Source organism: Malus domestica, chromosome 07 (assembly GCF_042453785.1).
Source record: "Malus domestica chromosome 07, GDT2T_hap1".
NCBI classification, from domain to species: Eukaryota; Viridiplantae; Streptophyta; class Magnoliopsida; order Rosales; family Rosaceae; genus Malus; species Malus domestica.
In genome coordinates, this window is record NC_091667.1 from 29,226,684 (window position 1) to 29,248,108 (window position 21,425).

The 21,425-nt window shown below is 37.9% G+C and overlaps 3 protein-coding genes, 1 long non-coding RNA gene and 1 pseudogene across 4 annotated transcripts; all 5 read right to left on the minus strand.

The window, feature by feature from the left end:
* Positions 1-140: 140 nt before the first annotated feature.
* LOC139197809 (coronatine-insensitive protein 1-like) lies at positions 141-3,159 on the minus strand (annotated as a pseudogene).
* Positions 3,160-4,277: 1,118 nt separating this feature from the next.
* On the minus strand, positions 4,278-10,115 carry LOC103455097 (uncharacterized). Its single transcript, XM_008394694.4, has 4 exons — positions 9,449-10,115; positions 9,150-9,265; positions 5,989-6,232; positions 4,278-5,855 (listed from the first exon to the last, which is right to left on the minus strand). Exons 1-4 carry the CDS (start codon positions 9,812-9,814, stop codon positions 4,485-4,487), a joined length of 2,097 nt encoding a protein of 698 aa, XP_008392916.1. The 5' UTR covers positions 9,815-10,115; the 3' UTR covers positions 4,278-4,484.
* Positions 6,823-7,299, minus strand: LOC139197454 (uncharacterized). Its single transcript, XR_011582890.1, has 2 exons — positions 7,165-7,299; positions 6,823-7,055 (listed from the first exon to the last, which is right to left on the minus strand). It is a non-coding gene; the product is annotated as an uncharacterized lncRNA (long non-coding RNA).
* A 1,694-nt stretch (positions 10,116-11,809) lies between the features above and the next one.
* On the minus strand, positions 11,810-14,457 carry LOC103455100 (signal peptidase complex subunit 2). The gene is made up of 5 exons (XM_070824889.1): positions 14,083-14,457; positions 13,824-13,975; positions 13,575-13,656; positions 12,404-12,543; positions 11,810-12,244 (listed from the first exon to the last, which is right to left on the minus strand). The coding sequence occupies exons 2-5, from the start codon at positions 13,937-13,939 to the stop codon at positions 12,148-12,150; spliced, it is 435 nt and encodes a 144-aa protein (XP_070680990.1). The 5' UTR covers positions 13,940-13,975; positions 14,083-14,457; the 3' UTR covers positions 11,810-12,147.
* Positions 14,458-15,956: 1,499 nt separating this feature from the next.
* On the minus strand, positions 15,957-20,597 carry LOC103455101 (peroxisomal nicotinamide adenine dinucleotide carrier). The gene is made up of 11 exons (XM_008394696.4): positions 20,327-20,597; positions 20,166-20,243; positions 19,934-20,008; positions 18,806-18,936; positions 18,516-18,570; positions 18,092-18,199; positions 17,427-17,495; positions 17,252-17,359; positions 17,030-17,098; positions 16,661-16,715; positions 15,957-16,493 (listed from the first exon to the last, which is right to left on the minus strand). The coding sequence occupies exons 1-11, from the start codon at positions 20,405-20,407 to the stop codon at positions 16,312-16,314; spliced, it is 1,011 nt and encodes a 336-aa protein (XP_008392918.1). The 5' UTR covers positions 20,408-20,597; the 3' UTR covers positions 15,957-16,311.
* Positions 20,598-21,425: the final 828 nt, after the last annotated feature.

Genomic DNA, 21,425 nt, shown 5'->3' on the forward strand with positions numbered 1-21,425 from the left:
GTAGTAGAGGGCCACTTGCGGATAGAGCTACCACTTATTATATTCCTTTTATGAGAAATTAATTCCTAATAATTTTTTTGGAGGCTGCTTTCGTGTGCGGCGGGATGTGCTGTCTTGTTCAATGTACAATTCCCCTCAAATTCTGATTAATCATTTGATTAATGTAATTGTGTCAGAAACCCTAAACGGGAGCACAAGAACTAGTAAACGATTAAGATTATCTGATTAGGGTATGAGGGAAATCTGTTCTCGGTCCAGCAACTGAGTAGTATGCAAGTATATTGGGGTGGATGTGCCTCCCCCTGCTGATCAGGAACATCAATTCTTCTGGGAGGAAACAACTCGATATTCCAAAACGGGCGAGCCATTGCCAAAAGGTCGCGACCAGTAGCAGATACTGTGTACCCCTGAACCCACAAGTACCTAAGGGAAGTCAGTTGCATTACTGCATCAGCGAGTGCACGCTCGCTGAAGCAGCAACCCCTCATTTCCAATTCTTGCAGGCTAGGGCAACCCTTTGAGAACTCCAAAAGCCCTGCATCAGATTCCCCAACATAACCCAGAAGCATCCATCTCACATTCTGACTGTACTGGCCAACGTAACTCAGTCCGAGGTCAGTCATCCCCCCAGAACGGAGATACAGAGCAAACCTTCGAAGCTTCTGGCCTCCCCTCAAAAGCGCTTGAACCCCATTGTCAAGTGGCAAAACTGTTATCGTCTCTTCTTGGTCAAGCAAGAAAAGGCGAAAATCACAGAGATTTTTGGAGTAAGTACCAATGTATTCCAGAGATGCATTGGTGATGTCCGATACATAAACAGCCAAGTATTCAAGCTCTAGGCATCCCTGTGCCAGGGCCGTCAGACCCCGTTGGGAAACAAGGCAGTCTTCGTCCTCATCTGCATCCCGCTTAATTCGGAGCCTCCTTAGTCTCTTGCAACTCCGAGCAAGAACTTCTAGTCCTCTATCTCCAATAACATTAATCGTCTGCGCATAATAGAAACAATTTAAGTTCATATGTAAGTTTCAAATACGATTCCTACTTCAAAGCAAAAGCATTCAAGACACTCCTGATGATGTATGGATGTGAAATAAATCTTCCAAAGAACAGAAAATTTACAAGCAAATGCATAAATTCCTCACCGTTTCCCACCTATACTAAAAATTCACACAGAAAACTAATTGTACATAGACACACACTAGCACATGCGCATATGCATGCACACTAAAAACTTCTCCACCAGCTGCCTCTCCTTCGGCTACGTCAGAACACCCACCAGATGCGCTTCCCCACCAACTCCATCAGAGGTTTCCCCCTCCCAAATCTTCCCCAACACCTCCAGCAGAAGCCTCACCTCACCTCCACCTAAATCCAGAGAGTCCCCACCTCCTCCAGCTGATGTCCTGTCCCCTTCGTCCGATTCTCCACTAGCACCACAAGGAGAAGCACCAGAAAAATCTCCTCCATCCCCCACCGCCACACCTCCTCCATCTGGTTCCGAATCTGCTCCCCCACTTGACGCATCTTCCCTTTTTTTTATATATTAATTATTTAAATATTTTTAATCCACGTGGCAGTAATGAATTAGACTTGTGGGATCTAGTTATGTGCCATGTCATCACATAACCGAATTTTTGACGAAAATGTAACAGAATTACTAGATTGATTTGTGACACCTATTTTCAGGGACTACATTGATTGATTTTCAATTTCAGGGACCATCTTGATGAGGTAGGTCAATTTTAGGGACCATTTGTGATAAAAATCCATTTATTTATATAGTAATTTGATTATACGATTTTTTTTTTTTGTGAACTTTTGTTAAATTGATTTTTGGACGTGTTATCTTGATTTTTTATTTTTTATGAACCTTTCAACCTCAAAAAGTTCAAATTATGACAAAGTTAGATTTCATCACTTATGAACTGTTCGTTAGATTAGTTTCTCTTATCTCAATCTTATCCGTTGACAGATACAAACTCCTACTTCGTCCTCTGAAATGATTTGATTTTCACGTACAACAAAACAATTTACCTAGCATCAATTGGTAAATTAGTATCATACAATTTTGAAAGAAAAAAAAATTATTTGAAAATTTCACCCACCAATGCCCACGAACATTAAATCAATTGAAATTTTAATTATGATGAAATTTAAAACAATCATTAATTAGCCAAGAAAAAAAATTAAAAAAAAAAGAATAAAGGAGAATATAAGTGTATTCACAAGTGGATGGGAAATTTTATTTAAACTCATGTAACCTCTTTCTACATTCAACTTACTTTTTGCACCCATTTGATTTTTGGGAACTTTAACGAAAAGCACCCGGTACTGTTCACTTTAACGAAAAACCACATTTTTACACTAAAAAGTCAATCCTGGTACTATTCACTTTACCCTTTATTTTGTCCTTATCATTAAAACTCAAAGTTTTCAAGCCATTTTCATTAATTTTCCTTTGATTTTTAACTAAACTATCAATATCTCTTTAAACCCAAATTTACTATCTAAAATACCCTTACAAACCTAATTCAATATGCAAATTTATCTTTACACTCATTTGACTCTTCACTCTATTAATGACATTGTGCAGCCATCCAATGATTTGAGCTTTTGAAAGGGTATCATGCAAGGTTCGGTAAAATTCGATTACGAGGCTATAGTATTTCCCCCTGTTTTCCATTCTAAAGTGGAAAAGGTGTAGGCCATGCAGATTCACATACTACTAATGTAAAAATACGGGCCGCATGTCATCTGTTCTTGACACCGAACCGCTATATTCTGGGCCAGTGTGGACTCAACCTGCACAAGCAAATAATTTTTCGGTCATCACAGTCAATTCCTTATCACATATTCTACGGCAGAGCCTAATTTGGTTCGATACCATCTAAAAACAGATTGCAGAAATTAGATTAGCAACACGCAGACTACAGAACTGAAATCGCCACAAGGGCAAGGGGCTTGATTTTAAACACATAACATTCTCAATTAAGAAAATGAATGTTCAGCTAGCCTCAAGTGTGCTAAAAACTAATTGCATTTGACTTGCAACATTTGGGCTCGTGTTGTATGCATTATATGCATGCACGGGTGAATGTAAATCGTATTGGAGGGCATGTTGACACAGGACAGCAGCATCCATACATGTACCAACAACATCATTATATGCATGCACGGGTGAATGTAAATCGTATTGGAGGGCATGTGGACACAGGACAGCAGCAGCTATACATGTACTAGCAGCAGCAGCAGAAATCGTATTGGAGAGTGTTTTCGTTTTGGGGTGCAGATAGACACCGGGAGAGTGTCTGCAACAATTTGTTGTTGCAGCAAGTTTAACAAAGGGTACTAAGCGGGATTGATGGAAAAAAATTGAAACCCAAATACTCATCTTGTAAACTCCGAAAAAAAAGTTAAATCAAACAAATAAAATATCCATAAATCGAGTCATATCTTAATTGGAGGATTTAAAACTTCAAAATCACTATCGATCAATAACATAGAATGATGCTAGTGTTTAATTATAGTGTGTGGGTTTATTGATAAATTTGAGTTTTATTATTAATTTTATTTGGTACTTAATAGTAATTATGTAATATGGTAAAATAGACAATTAACATTTAAAATTTAAGTTGGGTATAGAAAGAGGATGCATGAGTTTAAATAAAATTTCCCCAAGTGGAGAGAGAGTGATCAAATTTTGCTCACGTGGGTTGCTACTTGTTTTGTCGAACCCACTGTTTTTTGGGGCTAGATGTAGCCCAATTCTATGCTACTCAAGAAATGAAGTTGCTAGCCCCAGTGGTGAATTTAGCACCATTTTTCGGCTCATTAGACATGAAATTTCTCTCTAAAGCTTGAAATGTAGTAGTCTCATGGAGAATAAAGCCCCCATTGGAGGTGCTCTAAAGAAGATCAACCGCAAAAAGTTAACAAGATCGGCCTGTTTTGAGTGCTGGGTGCCAAGCAATCCCCTCGCGGTGAACTTGCTCTAAGAGCGCATTTTGAATTAAATCAGGCCACGGCTCAAGAAGTCAGAAAATATTGTTCAATAATTGCGATAAAATTGTCCCGTGAGACGGAATCAGGAAATTAAGTGACGGCTTTATAGTTCGAGGAGGCAAAGTCGGACTCAAAGTCAGTTTCTGGAGCAAACGAATCATTGAGATTTGAAATAACAGCTCATGTAGTAATCTGAAAGCGCTCTTATTTCTCCCAAAATCACAGCACAGCAAGAACAAGGGAACAAGAAGGGAAAGATTATCGGCACAGGACGGTTCAAAATTCAAATTTCATTCATTCAAATTTCTAATCATGAACACCTAACAATGGAGGCACAATATGAAACAAAGCCATAGGCCATAGGCCGGAGGGGGGCTCTAATTACACTTCCAACGCCCAAAACTACAGCAACCTATATCTACGTTCTGTAAAACTGAAAAACACTGACCTACATAACGAAACAACAGACAGACACCATTCGATTATTCATCAGCCCTCTTTACCCTAAAATCCGAACAAAAGGCGGTACCTTTATCTTCCGAACAAGGTCCATCTAGCCCACTTGATCCCTCTTCCTGTATATTAAAACTGTCGCGACTGCTAGAATTATCTAAAACACTAGCCATATTCGATATCCCAGGCAGTGAAACCAGACCCATGGCTGCGATGCTGTTTGCAATCACGTCAACGTCCCTGGTTCCACTGTAGAGACCCCGGCTCCCAGTAACAAGCATGTTTCGATTCTCATGTGCATTTGATAGCATAGCAGGCAATACATCTATCAGCTGTGAGCTATTCTGGGTCGAACCACTGATTAGAAGTCGCAGTGTCTCTCTGGCACCTTTCTCCAGCATAGAATCAGTTTCAGGAATGTTCGCAAGCTTTGAGTGCAGGGGAGATATTCCTGTTGAAATAGTGGGACCAGCGCTGACCAAGTATCCTTGACCCGACGAGCAAATATCGATGACTGGAATGTGAACAATTGGGTCGCACATCAAGGGTGTGAAAGTTGGGATCTGCTGAGAAGTTGGCCTTGGTAGCCTAACCAGTGGGTCTGGGAAAAATGCAGGGAAATCAAGCAAGGGGGAATCGGCCATATTAAGATGTGGTTTTATTGACAACATGCTAGAGGGCATATTGGGCGGCAATAAAGATGAAAGTGGTGGAAGCAAAGCTGATTCCATCGATGAGCGGGGGAGTTCAGGATGTTCTGGTGAGTACTGCAAATCCGATGAACCTGGAGGGCACCAACAATAGTAAGGAGATAACAGAGGGGTAACCATGTAAGGAACTTGTGATGTAGGGTTCAGGGTCGGTGGACGAGCCAATTTCCCTAGCGACTCTAGGAAACTTGAAGATGACAACGAGCAACTTCTACTAGTTTCCGGACAACTGTCACTTTCAGCATGATTTGAACAAGATGAATCGATTGTGATTGGTGAAGCAATTGTTGGGTTGTCAATGGCTGAAACTAAGATGTTGCCTCGCCTCCTTAACTTCTCCCTGGTAATATTCCTCAGAAAAGACAAGGTTCTGGGCAGATCTTTGAAGGAACTTGACCTTGGACTCAGGCTACCCTGAAATGATGAATTTGCCCTCATGGACTGATTGACACCATGTCGGGAACGCAGGGATTTTGATGATGCGGATGAGAATTGTCCATCTTGAGCTGTATCAGATGGTTCTGTGGTGGTATCCAAATCAGAAGGTGAGCCTGCAGAACTTGACACACTGCCACCTACTGTTGAGCCCACCAGATAGGAACGTAGGTGAGTTGCAAAGCAACCAAGGCGAGATTCACCGATTCCAGTTAACTCAGCTATGGAGGGCTTCCTCTTGAGCAGATCCTTCATCTGTTACAGGGGTGAAAAATCAATTAGCAACCACATTACCAGACGAATACACAAACAATTTACATTGAGTTAAAACTACTGCTGGAACCAAATATATCAATCAATCTTATGTAATTTCTATACTTTAGCATACCTTTGAAAGCAATTCAATTCCCAAAAGTCGTGATGTCTCAGAGCACCAAAAGTATAAAATCTGGCCATCTGGGATTTTAATAAGGAAAGACCGGCCGGAATTGTCTGCTGGAATTTCATTGATTTCTACAGCAAAGCACTGGGATTTGTTATGTAAGGTGCACAGTCTATCTATACGACCATCATCCCCAACGAATGAAAGGCGTAAATTTGAAGTTGGCAAAACAGTAAGATTTAAATTGCCCCTGAGACAACATAAAAAGATAACAAAAGCTTAGAAACAGTGTGTGTGTATATAAACAATATATAAATAAACACAACTCCTCAACCAGAAACTACATTAGCCAGACAGTTATGCTTTGCTAGTTTCAAAGGAGAGGAAGAAAGCTAAGCATGTGAACACTAAGATTGAATAGGCACGATCACTCAATATTAATTTAATTGTACTTACTCAACTAATAAAATTATTTCGTTTTTTCCCTTTGTGTTTTCATCGACAAGAATCCAAAACAATTTGAAGGCCTCACAAAAAATGGCATCTGTTTTCCTTTCTAAGAAAACAAATCACCAAGCAGGATCACGAAAAACATTTGCCTTGAAAGTTAAAATATGAAGCCCTTTAAAATAGCCATCACAAAAACTATTATTTAGAGATGTATCAACGTCAATAATTTTGTATCTTGAAGCTAAAAATTCCGAAAACCCGATGACTAAAGAGTTTCATATCCAAAAGTTAAGCTTGCCAATGGCCAGCATAAATCTACAGTACACAACCAATGCAAAAAGGTATATCTTCCTGTTTTCCACTGATAAATGGGTTATGAGATAATTGTACTTCTATCAACCAAAAGCATTTCACATAAACGTTTGTCTGTAAAATGTAAATATACAAATAAACAGAAAAAATTCAAGTAACACGCTTCAATACACCATGACTGGAAGAAAGTAAAACATAAAGTAGTACGTTAATGTCCAATTCAGTTACGAATAGCTTGATATTAATACAGAAACATATGCTTGCAGAACCAAACAAACTTCTGGAAGACGGTAGGCAGAAATGACATAACTCTGAAACACAACAACCAGTCACGCTCAATTTTGATTTCCATCAAAATGTCAATCATTTATAGTTAAAAAGCAGCAGCAAACTATATAATATATAGGATCATGAAACTACCTTTACTTCCTCTTATTTCAGAGATCATATTAGAATACTCCCACATAACCTACAAGTCAAAAGACATATTTACTTGGAAGATGAACACATTGTCACTATTAATAAGCTAAAATATACTCCACTATACCTACGAAAACATTAGTTACTAAAGATACACTCCTCACAACATAAGATTTGTTCACAAACTCAATACTATTATCGAAATTCCTTCAACTCAACTATTGTTATTGTGTAAACACTAACGTCTTAATTCACCCGCAAGTTAAAGTTAACGATACATGCCAATGATATTAAATAGTAAAAGTAAATAAGAACAACAAACAATATCAGAATAGCCATAAATTGATTTATGAACAAAAGACTAATAGGTAATGATAAGTAGCAACAAATGCAGAACAAAGAGCATTCAATGGAAAGTATATGCTTCATTTGAAATCATTCTGCTTAAACATTGTGAACAGATGTCCCTTTCTTCACACATAAACTGATTTAACAAGTACATCATTAAAACTAACCTCCAGAACGTCTCTCCAAGTCTGACTGCAAAAACCACCATGCAGTACAAAGTGACACCAAGATGTAGTACTTTTTTACAACAAATAGAAATCCGCAAGTCAAACATGGTTAATATGATGGTATTTCCCATGGCTACCACAATATGCGAGTGCGACTACCCTCTAAATCCACAATCAGGGATTCATGACTCCAAAAATTTTGTCATACTTAATTATATGCTAACTTTGGTGATCCAAAATATCTACCATCTTGACTCTAGTTTATGATTTTTTGGCATGAACATTATAAATGACACAGTAAGCTTTTGAAGATTATGATGTTTTCTTAAGGAAGAAGCCAAAACAAAAAGGACATTTGACCTAAGAATGTCCTCTCGCATTCAATCTTGTAATTGAACATTCAGTCTATATAGGTGAAACCCCATTGTTCATTATTCCGGATCCCATTTCCATTCGATGATCCATAAAAATCAGTATGTTAGGTAAGGTAACTAAAGTATGTCCCAACCGATATGAGAGAGACAGAGAGCTTTCCAATCAATTTCTCGGATAAAATTATAACTAACAAATATACACTGCAAAGAGTTGCTCCACTTAGTTTTATAATTATCTGAAACAATATTCAAAACTATCTTAAGTGAACTTTCCTAAATCATTCTCTAAACATGACCAATTAAAATGCATGCATACAAAGAACCACAGAGACTATTACTCGCTTAAGTTATAATCAACATGAAAAATGCAGTCCAGTGTCCCACACGCTACATGAATGGATAAAAATCAAACATGCACAAGCACACAACTAATACTTCTATGCATTGTACAAATATGAACTTACAGGCATAAATTAAATGTTTGATTAACTGCGAAACATCAGACATTACTAACATCAGGAATATTTTAACCCAGCTGGCTGCATGAAATGTTAGAAGCATGACTGTATTAAGTAACACACTATAACAGGTCTAACACATATTTGAATTATCATATATGCATCATAATATCAGGCCAATACGAGTAGAGTCATCGAGATATCTTATATGGCCGATAATTATTTAGTTTCATATCAAAAATAGCTTTTTCCCCAATATTAAATAAAGTATCGAGTGGAAGAGACCAGACTCGGAATATGATTCTGGGTTAACCCCAGTTCAATCATACGTCAGCAAAACAATGAATAAAGGTATCTGAAGTCGATGATTTATATATACATGATATACACCACTGCAACATCATCATACGAGAGCGAATTGCCAGACATGAAATTTTTCAGTAAAATGAATGGGGGAAAGCAAACATAGAAACACAGCAATTAAATCGAAAGTCGATGATTTCCGGCAAAGGTATCTAAATGCACAGACAATCAGTTCTTTCAACTATATAAACAAGCCAAAAAAATAATAATAATCAATTACAAACAACATTTCACACAAACAAGCACACGAAACAAGAGCACCAAGGGATGTTTACCTAGCAGCAGTAGGGCACAAGAGAGTCCCTTGCTTGTTTATCTTCCCCACACGAATAGAAACGAGAGGTATACAAAAGCACCTCGCTAGCATTCCAACTTCCGCTGGCTCGAAATGCTATTCATCAAACACAAACTGTGAGATCATCAATTTGCAAAACCAGAAAACAATAATCCATAACCCCAAATTGTTCCAACATTTCGACAGATTTTCACCAGCAAATTCCCCCAATTCACCAAAAACCAATGAATGGTAAAAACAGAGCTTCAATTCAATCAAGTTTGACCACTTCTATCATACCTGGCTCAATTGAGCTAACAATCGATCCTCTGCGACGTCATTCGAGGCGTTCATCTTCAACAGCGGCTTCAACCTCTCGTCGGCGCGACACGCGCCCATAACCTGCATATCAAGCGCTTCTAGCCACTGCAAAACGCGGTCCTCCCGATTGCTCTGCTGGAGCAACAGATCTCCATCTCCTTCGTCAACAAGTATCCCCGTCAACCGCTCCTCAAGCCCAGTCTCACTCCTCGACGCCGGTCCAGCGCCGGAGCCCCCCACACCGTTCGAAGCCGACGAGTTCTCCAATTCCCCACCGTTCGATTGATCCCCAACGCAATCGATCTCATCGTTCGTGTGTAAATCTCGGACCCCATGGTTAGTCATCGCAAATAATTGGGGAAATTTCCTAGAAATCTCAAATCGCCTTGATAGATTTGAAACCCAAATCGAATTCAATTCTTTTTGTTAAATTTAATTTAATTTTTTAATTTTGGTTTCCAAATCTGAATCGGAAGCCCCGGAGCCGATTGAGATTGAATCCGGAAAGGAAGATTGAATTGCCGATTCCGTGGGTGAGGAGGGAGAGAGAGAGATAAGTAGGATATTTTAGAGAGAGAAGAAAAAAACTCACCTGCACAAAAGGCAATGGGGTCGATTTTTATAAAGGAGACAGATTGTTTGCCCTAACAGATGCACTTCTTATCTCTTTCTATTTATGCCGTGTTAAGTTACGTCAATATTTTATATTAATTTTTTTATAAAAATAATAAAACAAAAAATAATAAAAAAATAAAATGTTAACATGATTTAACTGTAATCGTATAAATAAATAAAATAAGAATGAGGGCAGACAATCTACCTCATAAAAGCTGGAACTTGGAAGGGGATTGGACGATTATATTAGGCGGACTTGAAAGCTGTCTATCAAATTCGGTTTTGTGCACGGTCTTCAGATCCGGGCGTGTCTGCATAGGCACCACGTCAGCTAATCAACCTCATGTAGGACCCGTGTTCATTGGGAGTAGGGAGGGGAGCCCACTCTGCCACGTCAGTCGCTTAGAGGATCATGGTCATTTGATTCAGCAACTGAAAGCGAGTGAGCTCCGGCGGCGTCGTATAAGAGGGTGGCTGCTAGCGTGCGCGTTGGATGCGACGGTTTAACAACAAAACAAATATTAATTTATATGGTTTTGGTTCTTTCTTCTTATTCCTTTCTTTATAATTTATCCTAAGAAAATTATATTCGATCAATGCTTACTGTTAATTTCGAGAATTTTCAATAAAGATGTCAAATGATAAATGTTAAATATTAATTTAATGACTGACGTGATATATGAAATTTTTTTATTCCTCCAACTCATATATCTTTTTGTTATAATTTATGAATGATATTTCTATTGGTATTCATGTTTGCTTGTAATTGATTGATCTTATGTTCGATTCTTGCTAAAAACGAATTTGAACCATATTATTGCTAGCCTATTGAGAGAAAAATACTTAGCTCACTCTCTCACCCTTTAGTATAGATAATATAGTTTGTTAAAAACAAAAATTATGAATGATATTTGTAGGATCCATTTTTATGAAGAATGCAACTAAAGTAAATTTTTAAGATTTATAATTGATGTATTAATGAGCCTTACACAATAAAATAATAAAAAAAAATTTATAGCACCAATTTTCATACGTCAAAATTGACAGCAAATGTTAAAGAGACTCTCTTAAAAGTGTGACTCTTCACGGACTCTCTTATACCTCATGTTACCACAATGTGATATAATGTTGACATGGAAATTAATCTTAAACTGGCAGAGAGTCTGGACAGTCCCACTTTGAGAGAGTCTCCTTAGAAGTTTTCAAAAATTTATGGGGTGTTATTCACACACCATTTTTTACTTCTCACACACTCTCTTAGTTTCGATCGTCAAATGGAATGAATTGAAAAAGATCAAATAACAAAAATTAATAAATGGTGTATGAGAAGTAAAACAGATGTGTGGATGTCACACCCCAAATTTACATATCAATTCACATAAGATTGACATACCGGTTGGAGCCTCTTCCTACCTTCACATTTGATTGTGCAACATTCTACTTAAGATGTGACATTTCCTTTGAAGATGATCTTTAGATGTATTGGCAACCAACTTTTATTCTAATGATATTTCTTTTTCTAATTATTCACAATGAAATAATCACTTAGTACTATAATCTAATGATATTCTTCTTCACTTATAAATAAGAGGTCTTAGATTCGATTATCGTCAAAAACGAATTTGAACCACATTATTGCTAGCACATCCCTTTCCCCTTTAAGTGTAAAATATCGTTTGTTAAAAAAAAATTCACAATGAAATACGATTTTAAACACAAATAACATTTTAATAATTGGAGTTTAATCAATGAATGAATACTTTTCCTTCAACAAAAGTCGATACCTCAACTTATTTCGCTTGAGGTAGCAACATATCGATAGTAAGAGTTTTGCTTGTGTGCGCATTTTTGCGCCCACACTGGAGGTGAGTATCAATACAGCATTAATTGCGTTAACTAGGAGCATCTTCAATCTCCTTCTCTGTCGACCTTTAACGATACAGATTCTCCGAAGACTTCTATGAATAACAACGGTAAGCATCTACAATCATGTGACAGCTAAACTAAAGCTCTTTCAGTTCCAACCGGCGTCTCCACCAACGACGATATGAAGTAGCTTCCTATCACTTCCTCTTCTTTGGTTCTCTCTGATATTCGTTTATAAGTGCTTCGACATCTTTCCAGAAGAGGCCCCCCACCAAAACTCCGTCCTTGGTGAACCTGAAATGTTCCCAAATTTGAAAAAAAATACTGATTATGGTGTATGTTCATCTATATATGCACGAGTATGGTCTTCAGAAGTGCATGTTCGAGTCTTGGTTTGTACGTGTGCACGTCGCGTTTGTGTGTGTGTGTGTGTGTGAGAGAGAGAGAGAGCACCGAGTAACATTCTTGGTGAACTGCGCTGGTTGATTTGCAGAAATCGATTTGGGGTCTGAACTTGCTATCACAAGAGAGTACATATCAGAGAATCTTGGCAATTTGGAAGAGACCACCAATCCAGTGCTTGTGAACGAATCCTGCGTGAATAATTTGCAGCTGAATAAATCTTACAAACTTTCACCACGTCAAAAGTTTAGCTACACACTAGACATTAATTGAGCGTTCTAACTCATAATATTGTAGGAACAATCATATATTAATATACATATTACACTTCAGTGTAGCCTGTGTGGTTCAACATAGAAGTTGTTCATCAAATTGTACAAAAAGAAAACAGTACCGTAAATTGCTTACGCATAGGGTTCGGTTCAAAATGGTAAATACTAACAAGAAAAAGGAACTATAAGATCATACAAATCAACTGATAAGAAAAAACATATATGTGAGAAAAGAAAGAGTAATTCTGTTTTACGATGAAAAACTGAAATGTCAGTTTGAATATATTCTCAAGACGGAACAAGAAACTCTCAAGATGCATTTGAGTAGAGACTTTTTCATATTTCACCCTACCGTGAACGCAAGATTTGATGCATTTGAGCATAATGTATGAGACATGTCCCGGTTGCATAATGCATATACAACAAGCAACAGGGGAAGATACATTTCATCAAAGAACAAGAATATATCATAAATTATCATATATAGACATTCGGGTCCTTTAGACTTTAATAAGTCACCACTCAATTTCCGGTCAAACAATACCAAGCAAACACCCTAATCGAAATTGCAGGTGATAGAACAACTATTCAGTGGCAGAAGGTAAAGCTTTGAAATCAATGGGCTGCCCAAGAAGGATTGCACCCACATTAAAGGCGACTCGATATTGGTTGTGGACAGTGTCACGAGTTCCTGAGCTCGAACCTATGGAAATTGAGTACGGATGGATGCAACAGTGATATAACAACTGAAGCTAGACATAAAGATACCTAAACATAGTGTGTCCTAATATATAGGCTCATATCAAATTCATCAAAGCACATTCCTGTATGCAATTAGATTAGCAATTATCATCAGCTCACATACGGGCGAAATTTAGTAACCTAAAAGCAAAGTATCAACATGCTATCAAGCATTTGTAGCGACATTTCCAATAAAAAAGAGAACATACAGCGGGAGGATACGTGAAGAGAATGGCATTCTTCTCCTTGGTGAATATGATCAGCTGCAACAGCACATTGAAGACTATATACGTGCCAAGAGCCAAAGATCAAACACATTTGAACCCAACATCAACACAACACTACAAAGAACACGAATCGAAAATTCGGAAACAAATCAGGCGTTTTCTCATCAACCAAACAGAAACTCAAAGCATATAAACAAATACAAACACAAGTAACAAGATAAACTAGGATATAAGACGATGCAGAGGATGAGAAAATCTCGGTTTTCGGGGAACTTCTTCTTGTAAAACTGAGCGAAGAGAGCGATTGCGATGATGATGGTGCCCAGAAACAGCCTCACATTGCTCATCCGCACGTCCTCCACATATCCGGGCCCCGTCACGATCTGTTCGAATGGCAGTGACAAATTCAACAAAAAAAAAAAACCAATAATTGAAAGAAAAAAAAAATGGAGAGGGAAAATGGATCGAGAGGGAAGAGTGAGTAACCTACCTCGGTGACGGACTCGTCGAGGGTGTGTTAGATGGAGTGGTGGTCGAGGAGATTGGCCTTCTTAGGGTTTTTGCAGGCCGAGTCTGATTTCTTTTCCTGCATTTTCTTTGGGGGAGATTTTGGATTGAAGGACTGAATTTGACGGGTTTTGTCTGTGAGAGAGAGAGAGAAGAGAGAGGATGAGTGGGTACAGAGTTTCAGTGGGATCACTGATGCATTTTTCCGTTTGGTATTGTTTTTTGGAAAAGCATCCTCGCGGGATATTTTTCGGTTAGAGACGGATTTTGGGCTATTTTCGGCTCTCTGGCTCTCTGGACTCTTCAGTTAGATTTGGGAAAACCGCACCGGTGGATGCGATGAACTCATGACCTTGTTTCCCCAAATTCTGAAATGATTCCATCAAATTAATACTACTATTAGACTCCCCTTAAGAGCTGGAACAAAGCCCATGCATTGGTTAGGACGTCGGAGTTGCTATGGAGTCGAATTAATGACACCCAAATTCTAGGGTTCCGATGGGTTTTGATGAAATTGGAGCCTTTGTAGGCCAAATTGGTCTTGGTCGTAGGTATGAAAGTTTCTATACTCATTGAGATCTTCATTTATGTAATTTTTGAAAATTTTTAAAATAATTGAATTTTTCGGCGAACCGGGACGGCGGGTGCGGTGGCGCACGGCCAAAGAGCCGACAAGTGTGTTTTATGCGAATTTCGTTATGCTAATTATGTTTTTGAGATTTAATTGTTGTGGTTTGAATATTACTACGATTTTGGTATATGCTGGATTAAAGGAATATTTTCGGGTTTGGTTTAAATTTTGAAGTTTTGAACTACGAAAGGTTTGATCCCTGTTGAAGATACGTAGGCAGTCTAACGAGACGTTAAATGCAACCATAAAATAAATGTGTTTAAATATTCGAGAATTAGTATATAGATGAAAATTGATCCAAGAGAAGAAAATAAATTAGCTATGTTTTTAGGTTGGGCCTACCATAATTATTTTTCCGAAATATACAAATATTTCGGGGCAGGGCGTTACAGCACTATTGTTACCTTTATATCCCAACTACCACATCCCACTATTAACACCACAACCATACCTCCACTATCACCAAAACCGCTGGCACAACCACAACTACCACCACCAGCATTACCACTACCCCTAGCATCATTGTTACCTCTACACCATAACCACAATTGCCACCACTGACATTACCACCAGTCCTAGCACCATTGTTATCTCTACACTTCGACCGCCACATCCCACTATTAACACCACCACCATACCTCCACCATTACTGCTATCATCACCACCATTACCATCATTGTCTCTGCAACTACTGTTGTCTCCCCACTTCTACTACAATGTCCATTTTGTCATTGTATACAATTATATTACTTTTACATTAAAATTTACCAAACGCTTTTACACTGCTTTTCTTATTCACAACACTTTTAAAATACAGTTTACCAAACGCTCATATGCTTTATTTTACAGCTAATTATTCTTAAAACACAGCAAAAACAATTTTTATAAAAGCACAGAATATTAAACTGGCCTTAAATACCTTTAATTTAATAAACAATGGTCTTATTTAGGTGACCAAACTCAGGAACCAATTAATTTTATATGTCAGAGATCCAAATTAGAAGTTATGTCAATATCAATATCATTTTGGCTACAAAATCATAAGAATAAAATAACATCAGTCATCAGACTGTACTTTGTGTTCATTCAGCAGAAAACCAAAAACAAATATTTTTTAAAGTTTAGAAGTAAATCGATTCAAAATTTATTTTTAAATCAATAACGAGAGGGAAAATTGAACACAAACCTATTCCGTTTTTGAAAAGAAATATCACCAAACCATTCCGTTTTCCAAAAACAGAACTACCAATAGACCCAAAAGACCATAAGCTAGCAGGTAAATACCAAACTTATGATCTTATGATTCTTATTTGTTGATTTTATTCATGTTAGGTCTCCTTTTTAATATACAATTATTCATATGGTGAATTATGTCCATATGTTAAGCGTACACTAATCAGATAATCCCAAATTGATCCCCATAAATCCCTTGTATTCAAGGTTATCGGCTTACCAACAATGGCAATACGTTTCAAATAATAAAAATTTGATCCTGCAATTCCTTGATAACATCATGAGATGAAATAATTGGGAATCGGGGTCGAAGCGAGGGACAGAAAAAGGACGACGAAAGGTTCACGACTATGGAGGCTTTGACTTTACTTTGCTAGCGAGCAAGAACCGAGCACCCTTGACAAGTTCCTCCTTGATCATGAACAGAACGGCAGCTGCAAGTACACTTTGTACTATTTTCGTTCCCATCCCTTTGTAAAACCCGTATAATCCTTCATAGCGAATCATCTTTAAGATAGCATCAGATGTGCCTGAAAGTAAAACAAAAGAATACGCAACATCATGATTCACGAACACGAAACTTCTATATCTGAAAATATACCGAATTGAAGTTTTTAGTTTTGAGGTTATGCCAATCAAATGTAAAGCAGATTTTATGCAGGATACGAAGCTCTGGCTAACAGTTGAAAGTTCAAACCTTTATAGTGTTGCCTTTTGTCACCATTTGTAACCTGTTTTGCTTGAAGCCTCGACTGGAAAAGCAAGAGACTCAATAAGAATTTTAAACTATTTAACGTAAAAATACTAGGAAATAAAGGATGAAATCACAATATAACGTTAATGCAAAGCAAGTCTTGTCTATTCCCACTTTCCCAGTCCCATCTTCTCCTCAATTTTTTCGATTTGAAGGAGCTTAAAAGTTAAAACTTCAAGATAGGTCAGTCCGGTTTACTAAGTTGAAGTGGTTTGACCGAGATCAAGCATTTCACATGTCAGCAGCAATCCATTCACATTATAACTCAAGTGTGCATTGCTTCACAAATTTAGATCTGTATGTGTGCTTTACCTTCACAACTAGAAGAGGATATGTCACAACCGTAGCCCCTAGTTTCGCCAAAGCACCAAGAAGAAATATCTAGCAGTATTAGGCAATCTATTAGCTCAAATGGCAAATCAAGAGTGAGCAACATAATATTAGTATTGTAAGTATTCTGATAAAAAGGTTATCATGAAATATTTACAGACGGTTACTGATGCTAAAAAGTTTAAGATATAAATTAAACCTAACCTCTAAAGCAGTAACCCCGTTGTTACCCTTCTTATTCAAGGCACGTCTTTGCTTCAGCTTCTTCAGCATAGTTTCATACAGCATAAATTGCATGGAAGGATTACTCACCTGTGATCAAAAGCAGGAACAATTATTCATACTCCCTTACCCTGTATAAGAGTCACTTCTCACATACCATGATCAATGTCGGGAAAACACCTCTCCAGAAGCCGAAAACTCCACCTTCATCATAAACTTCCTGAATCTGTATATGTTCCATATAGAGTTAAGAAAAGAATATGAAAAGAAATATAGCTGGCACTGAAGCCAAACTTGTAAAACTCAGAAAACCGAATTCAATATTGAAATCAACAGAAAGACTACTATCCAGCCCACTCCTCAATACTTATTGTTGTAAATTTACCCATGGAATTACAAATTCACCATATATTTCGGTATCTATAGTGCACGCACTTCCTTCAGTAGTACTACTAATAGGTGAAGGACCAGTCATGTTTACCATCAACAACCAGTTTGGTTCAAAATTCAGGAATTTCAGTTAAGAGTTAGTTGGTTGTAGTTATTTGAATGTTCTCTTTTGTTTCGAATCATCTCTTCGATAGTTATTTGAATGTCCCTCTTCTTCATTTAAGTTATATATCACGCAGTCATGATGTTTGATACAAATGTTTCAAGCTGACAGCGTGATATATCAAACATCATGACTGCGTGATTATCAACCCATGTTATGTAGTACTATGCAACTATATAATACTTATTCATCAGCAAATGATGGTCCAGTTACAACCCCCCACCCCACCACCACCACCACCACCACCAACAAAAAAACATAATACCAACCACATGTGCCGTGCCGAATGGAGGAGGCTCAGCTGCAGCAAGGATTTCTTCATCTGGAGCAGTTAATAGCTCCTGACCAGGCTGGGACTTGGAGGATTTTTTATGAGTCTAACAATGCAAAACAAGAGCAAACGATAAATTAATAACATCAAACATGTATACTTAGTGTGAGAGATGCATAAGCTCAGTTTGATAAATTAGCAACACAGAAGGATAAAATAATTTGGTGAAGTTGGTAACTAACATCACAGGCATTTCAAAATTCCGAATCAGTTCTAAATCCTGAAATGATGTGTTCTTCATAGGTCACTTCTAACAAAGGCAACTACCCACATAAGACATTCAAATATAAACTATCATGTCAATTGATTTGGAGATTCAATGAAATTTTGAGACTAATGGCAATTAGCTTTTTCATTTTTACCTGCATACGCGTAACAATTACCCATATAGGATTCGTGAACAGCACATTCACGCACCTACAGGAATAAAATTGTGATGACGATTTCAGCAACAAATCATATGACTAAGAAAAAAAACTATCAATAAAAAAAAAGTTCTGCCAAAACTTTTATGTTCTCTTGATTCGCTTTTTCTTAAAAGCTTTCAGAAAGAGCGAATGCAACCATTTGAGGAAATGATACCTTTGTAGCTTTGAATATATAAGAAACAGACAATGTCCCGAGGACCATAATCATATGAATAAAGAAATACCCAGATAATGCAGCAACCAAAAGTGAAGAGAGCATTCCGACAGACCCATCACCAACCCCCATCTTCCTCCGTTCAAGAGCAGCAGCTTCAGCCTTGTTCCTGAATATTTGATAGAAATAATAGTAAACACCCTGTACCAATAAAATCGCAAGTGCATAAGAAACCATATAACCAACAACAACAACAAAGCCTTTTCCCACTAAGTGGGGTCGGCTATAATAAGAAACCATATAACCAAATAAAAAATTATTTATGCAGATTTACACAATACATGGTTTATAGGTAACCCACTTTGTGAGATAAAAGAAGGTAAGTTGCCGTATATCATGTAACACAAAGGAAGTTCTGACTCAAAAGACACTACAGAAAGAGCATTAAAGTTTATGTAGCTAGCGATGGGAAAGCACGTTGCAGCAGGCAGACCTGTTTCACTTTGTTATTCACAGGACTGCATAAGCATAAACAAAATGCTCAGGGTTGTCTCCTTTTATGTAATATTAGCAGTTCAAAAGCTTTCATTGATGATGCAGATCAACGCAAACTGTTACCATCACTAACTCGCAGAAAGCATTTATCCGCTAATATTATACACATGATTTATCAATTGGACTCAATTTATAAATGCTAATGAAATAAAAGATAACTGCGCCTATACACATAATATGTTTTGATTAGGTGTTGTGGTGTTCAGGGAATAAAGCCAGCCCGCAGCTTCACGCACACAACCTAACAATGGAGGCTAGATAATTTTGGGATAACACAATTGCAATCACTAGGACTAACCTAGAGGATAACTTATCAATGGTATCTGTCATTTTGTCCTACAGGATTCTGGCCAATCGAAAACCCAAGTAACACCATTGCTCGGATAGTATAAGAGATGTCCCGTAAATAAGTCCACACTGCTCTACAAGTTATTTAATTCAGTTTCCGCTCCGTTAGAAACAGTTCCAAATTTCTGCTCTTTCCCATCAATTCCTTAGCTAGCAAACAATCAATGTCAACTTTGTCTAATAGTTCGTATGAGCGCATATAATTTCGCTCGCTCCATCCTAGTTACTAATCATTGTAACAATTAGAATGAAATTACTATTCGAAGAAGTAAAACAATCCAGCAAAGAGATTCACCTGAGATGCTGCCGTGCCCACCAACGATGGCGTCAAACCTCCATACAACCGTTCCCATCCTTCATTTTTTATAACCTGCACATCAAATTCACACGCGCGCCAAATAATAAACTACAGAGAAACGTGTCCTTTCTCAGATTTTCCCGTCCATTTTCTCAGCAACCAAACAAGGTAAAATACTAAAAGTTTACGAAAACTTCAAAACGAAGCTGAAATTTGGAAAAGGAAAGACCTGACATATTTGCTCCACAGTTCCGAGCTTCTTCTTCTCCTTCTTCAGATCACGGTCTGTTTGTTGACGAGTATTCACCTGCAGCAGATCAGGACACAAAAAATTAAACAAAAATAAAGAAAAACAATTACGAAAGGCGCCAGAGTGGAGAAAATTTGTACAGTCTGAAGAGGATAGGTGATGAGCTGGGCGATGATCCCGCCGCCAGCTCCGGCGAGTCCATTGATCAAAGCGTCGGACATATTTTCTCGAGAAAATGTTTGTGAAGGTTTCCTATTTTCTCGGGAAAATGTAGCGAGCCATGGAGGGTTCGGAGATCTGAAATTTTTATGGTTGTTGGGGGAGAGGGAGAAGGGTGTCTCTGACTTTGGCCTTATCGAAGGTACTCAGAAAGCAGTCATGCTGATGGCAATCGCTATCGGGGCCCGCCTCATCGGTTAGTAGTTCCGTTCAAGAAGGCATTTGACGTGTGGTAGGTGCTTTAGCTTTTGACCATTTTGCCCTTCAATTTTGACTTTATTTATGAAATATTAAATGAAACTTAAAAAAAAAAAGAGGAATGCTATTGAGAGTAATGGTCTTCCTCATTTACGTTTTATTTATCGAAAATGTTGGAAAGACCAAATTTGCTTGTTTTTGCTTGGTTTTTCTCTATAATTTTTATTTTTGTTTGATGTCTTCTATTAGGTCATCTCCAATCGAAGGAGAGTCAGATGACTCGTTTTAGCCCTCTAACCCTGCAAGAAATTAATATTTTAATGAACAATGCAGTGTCATATTTTTTACCATCCCCAACCGAGGGTCAAAGGATCATAGGCCAAACGTAGCCCTGTAACAAAAAACCATCTCCAACCGAGGGTCAAGGGGGTATAGTATAAAATGTGAAGAATTTAAATGAAATGAGGTAAGATAGTATGGAATGGTGAAAAATATGTGAGAAATGGTGTAGGAAAAAATTAGAGATGGCCTGCCCGCTGGCCTGATTGGTTGGTTTGGCCCGGTGGGGCCCACAAGCCCTTTGACTTAGCCCTTGATTGGAGATTATTTTCGGGCTATTTTCGATTATCTGACCCTCTAAACCCTTCGGTTGGTGATGACCTTAAGTCTTTAATTTTTGTATACAGCTTGGGTGTGGCAAGGATGATGAACAACGGTATAATTAATTGCACCAGAGCGCTAAAGAAGAAAAGAATGATGAACAAGAAAAATTCTTGTACTCGAACGAAGAAGTGGTTTTGACTGTCGACATCTACCCTACTT

Bases quoted from the DNA above. Each gene is read 5' to 3' on its own strand.
- LOC103455100 (XM_070824889.1), bottom strand. From the start codon at position 13,939: ATGAGCAATGTGAGGCTGTTTCTGGGCACCATCATCATCGCAATCGCT. The intron at 13,657-13,823 runs ATATCCTAGTTT...GGCTCTTGGCAC, and splicing joins CTCATCCTCTGCATCGTCTT to GTATATAGTCTTCAATGTGC. The intron at 12,245-12,403 runs GTGCTCTCTCTC...GGAACATTTCAG, and splicing joins TTCACCAAGAATGTTACTCG to GTTCACCAAGGACGGAGTTT.
- LOC103455097 (XM_008394694.4), bottom strand. From the start codon at position 9,814: ATGACTAACCATGGGGTCCGAGATTTACACACGAACGATGAGATCGAT. The intron at 6,233-9,149 runs GTAAACATCCCT...ATGTTGTCTCAG, and splicing joins TTGTGCCCTACTGCTGCTAG to GGGCAATTTAAATCTTACTG. The intron at 5,856-5,988 runs GTATGCTAAAGT...CCCCTGTAACAG, and splicing joins GAATTGAATTGCTTTCAAAG to ATGAAGGATCTGCTCAAGAG.
- LOC103455101 (XM_008394696.4), bottom strand. From the start codon at position 20,407: ATGTCCGACGCTTTGATCAATGGACTCGCCGGAGCTGGCGGCGGGATC. The intron at 18,200-18,515 runs GTAAAAATGAAA...TTGCATTGTTAG, and splicing joins TAATTGTTACGCGTATGCAG to ACTCATAAAAAATCCTCCAA. The intron at 16,494-16,660 runs GTTTGAACTTTC...TTTTACTTTCAG, and splicing joins CAAAAGGCAACACTATAAAG to GCACATCTGATGCTATCTTA.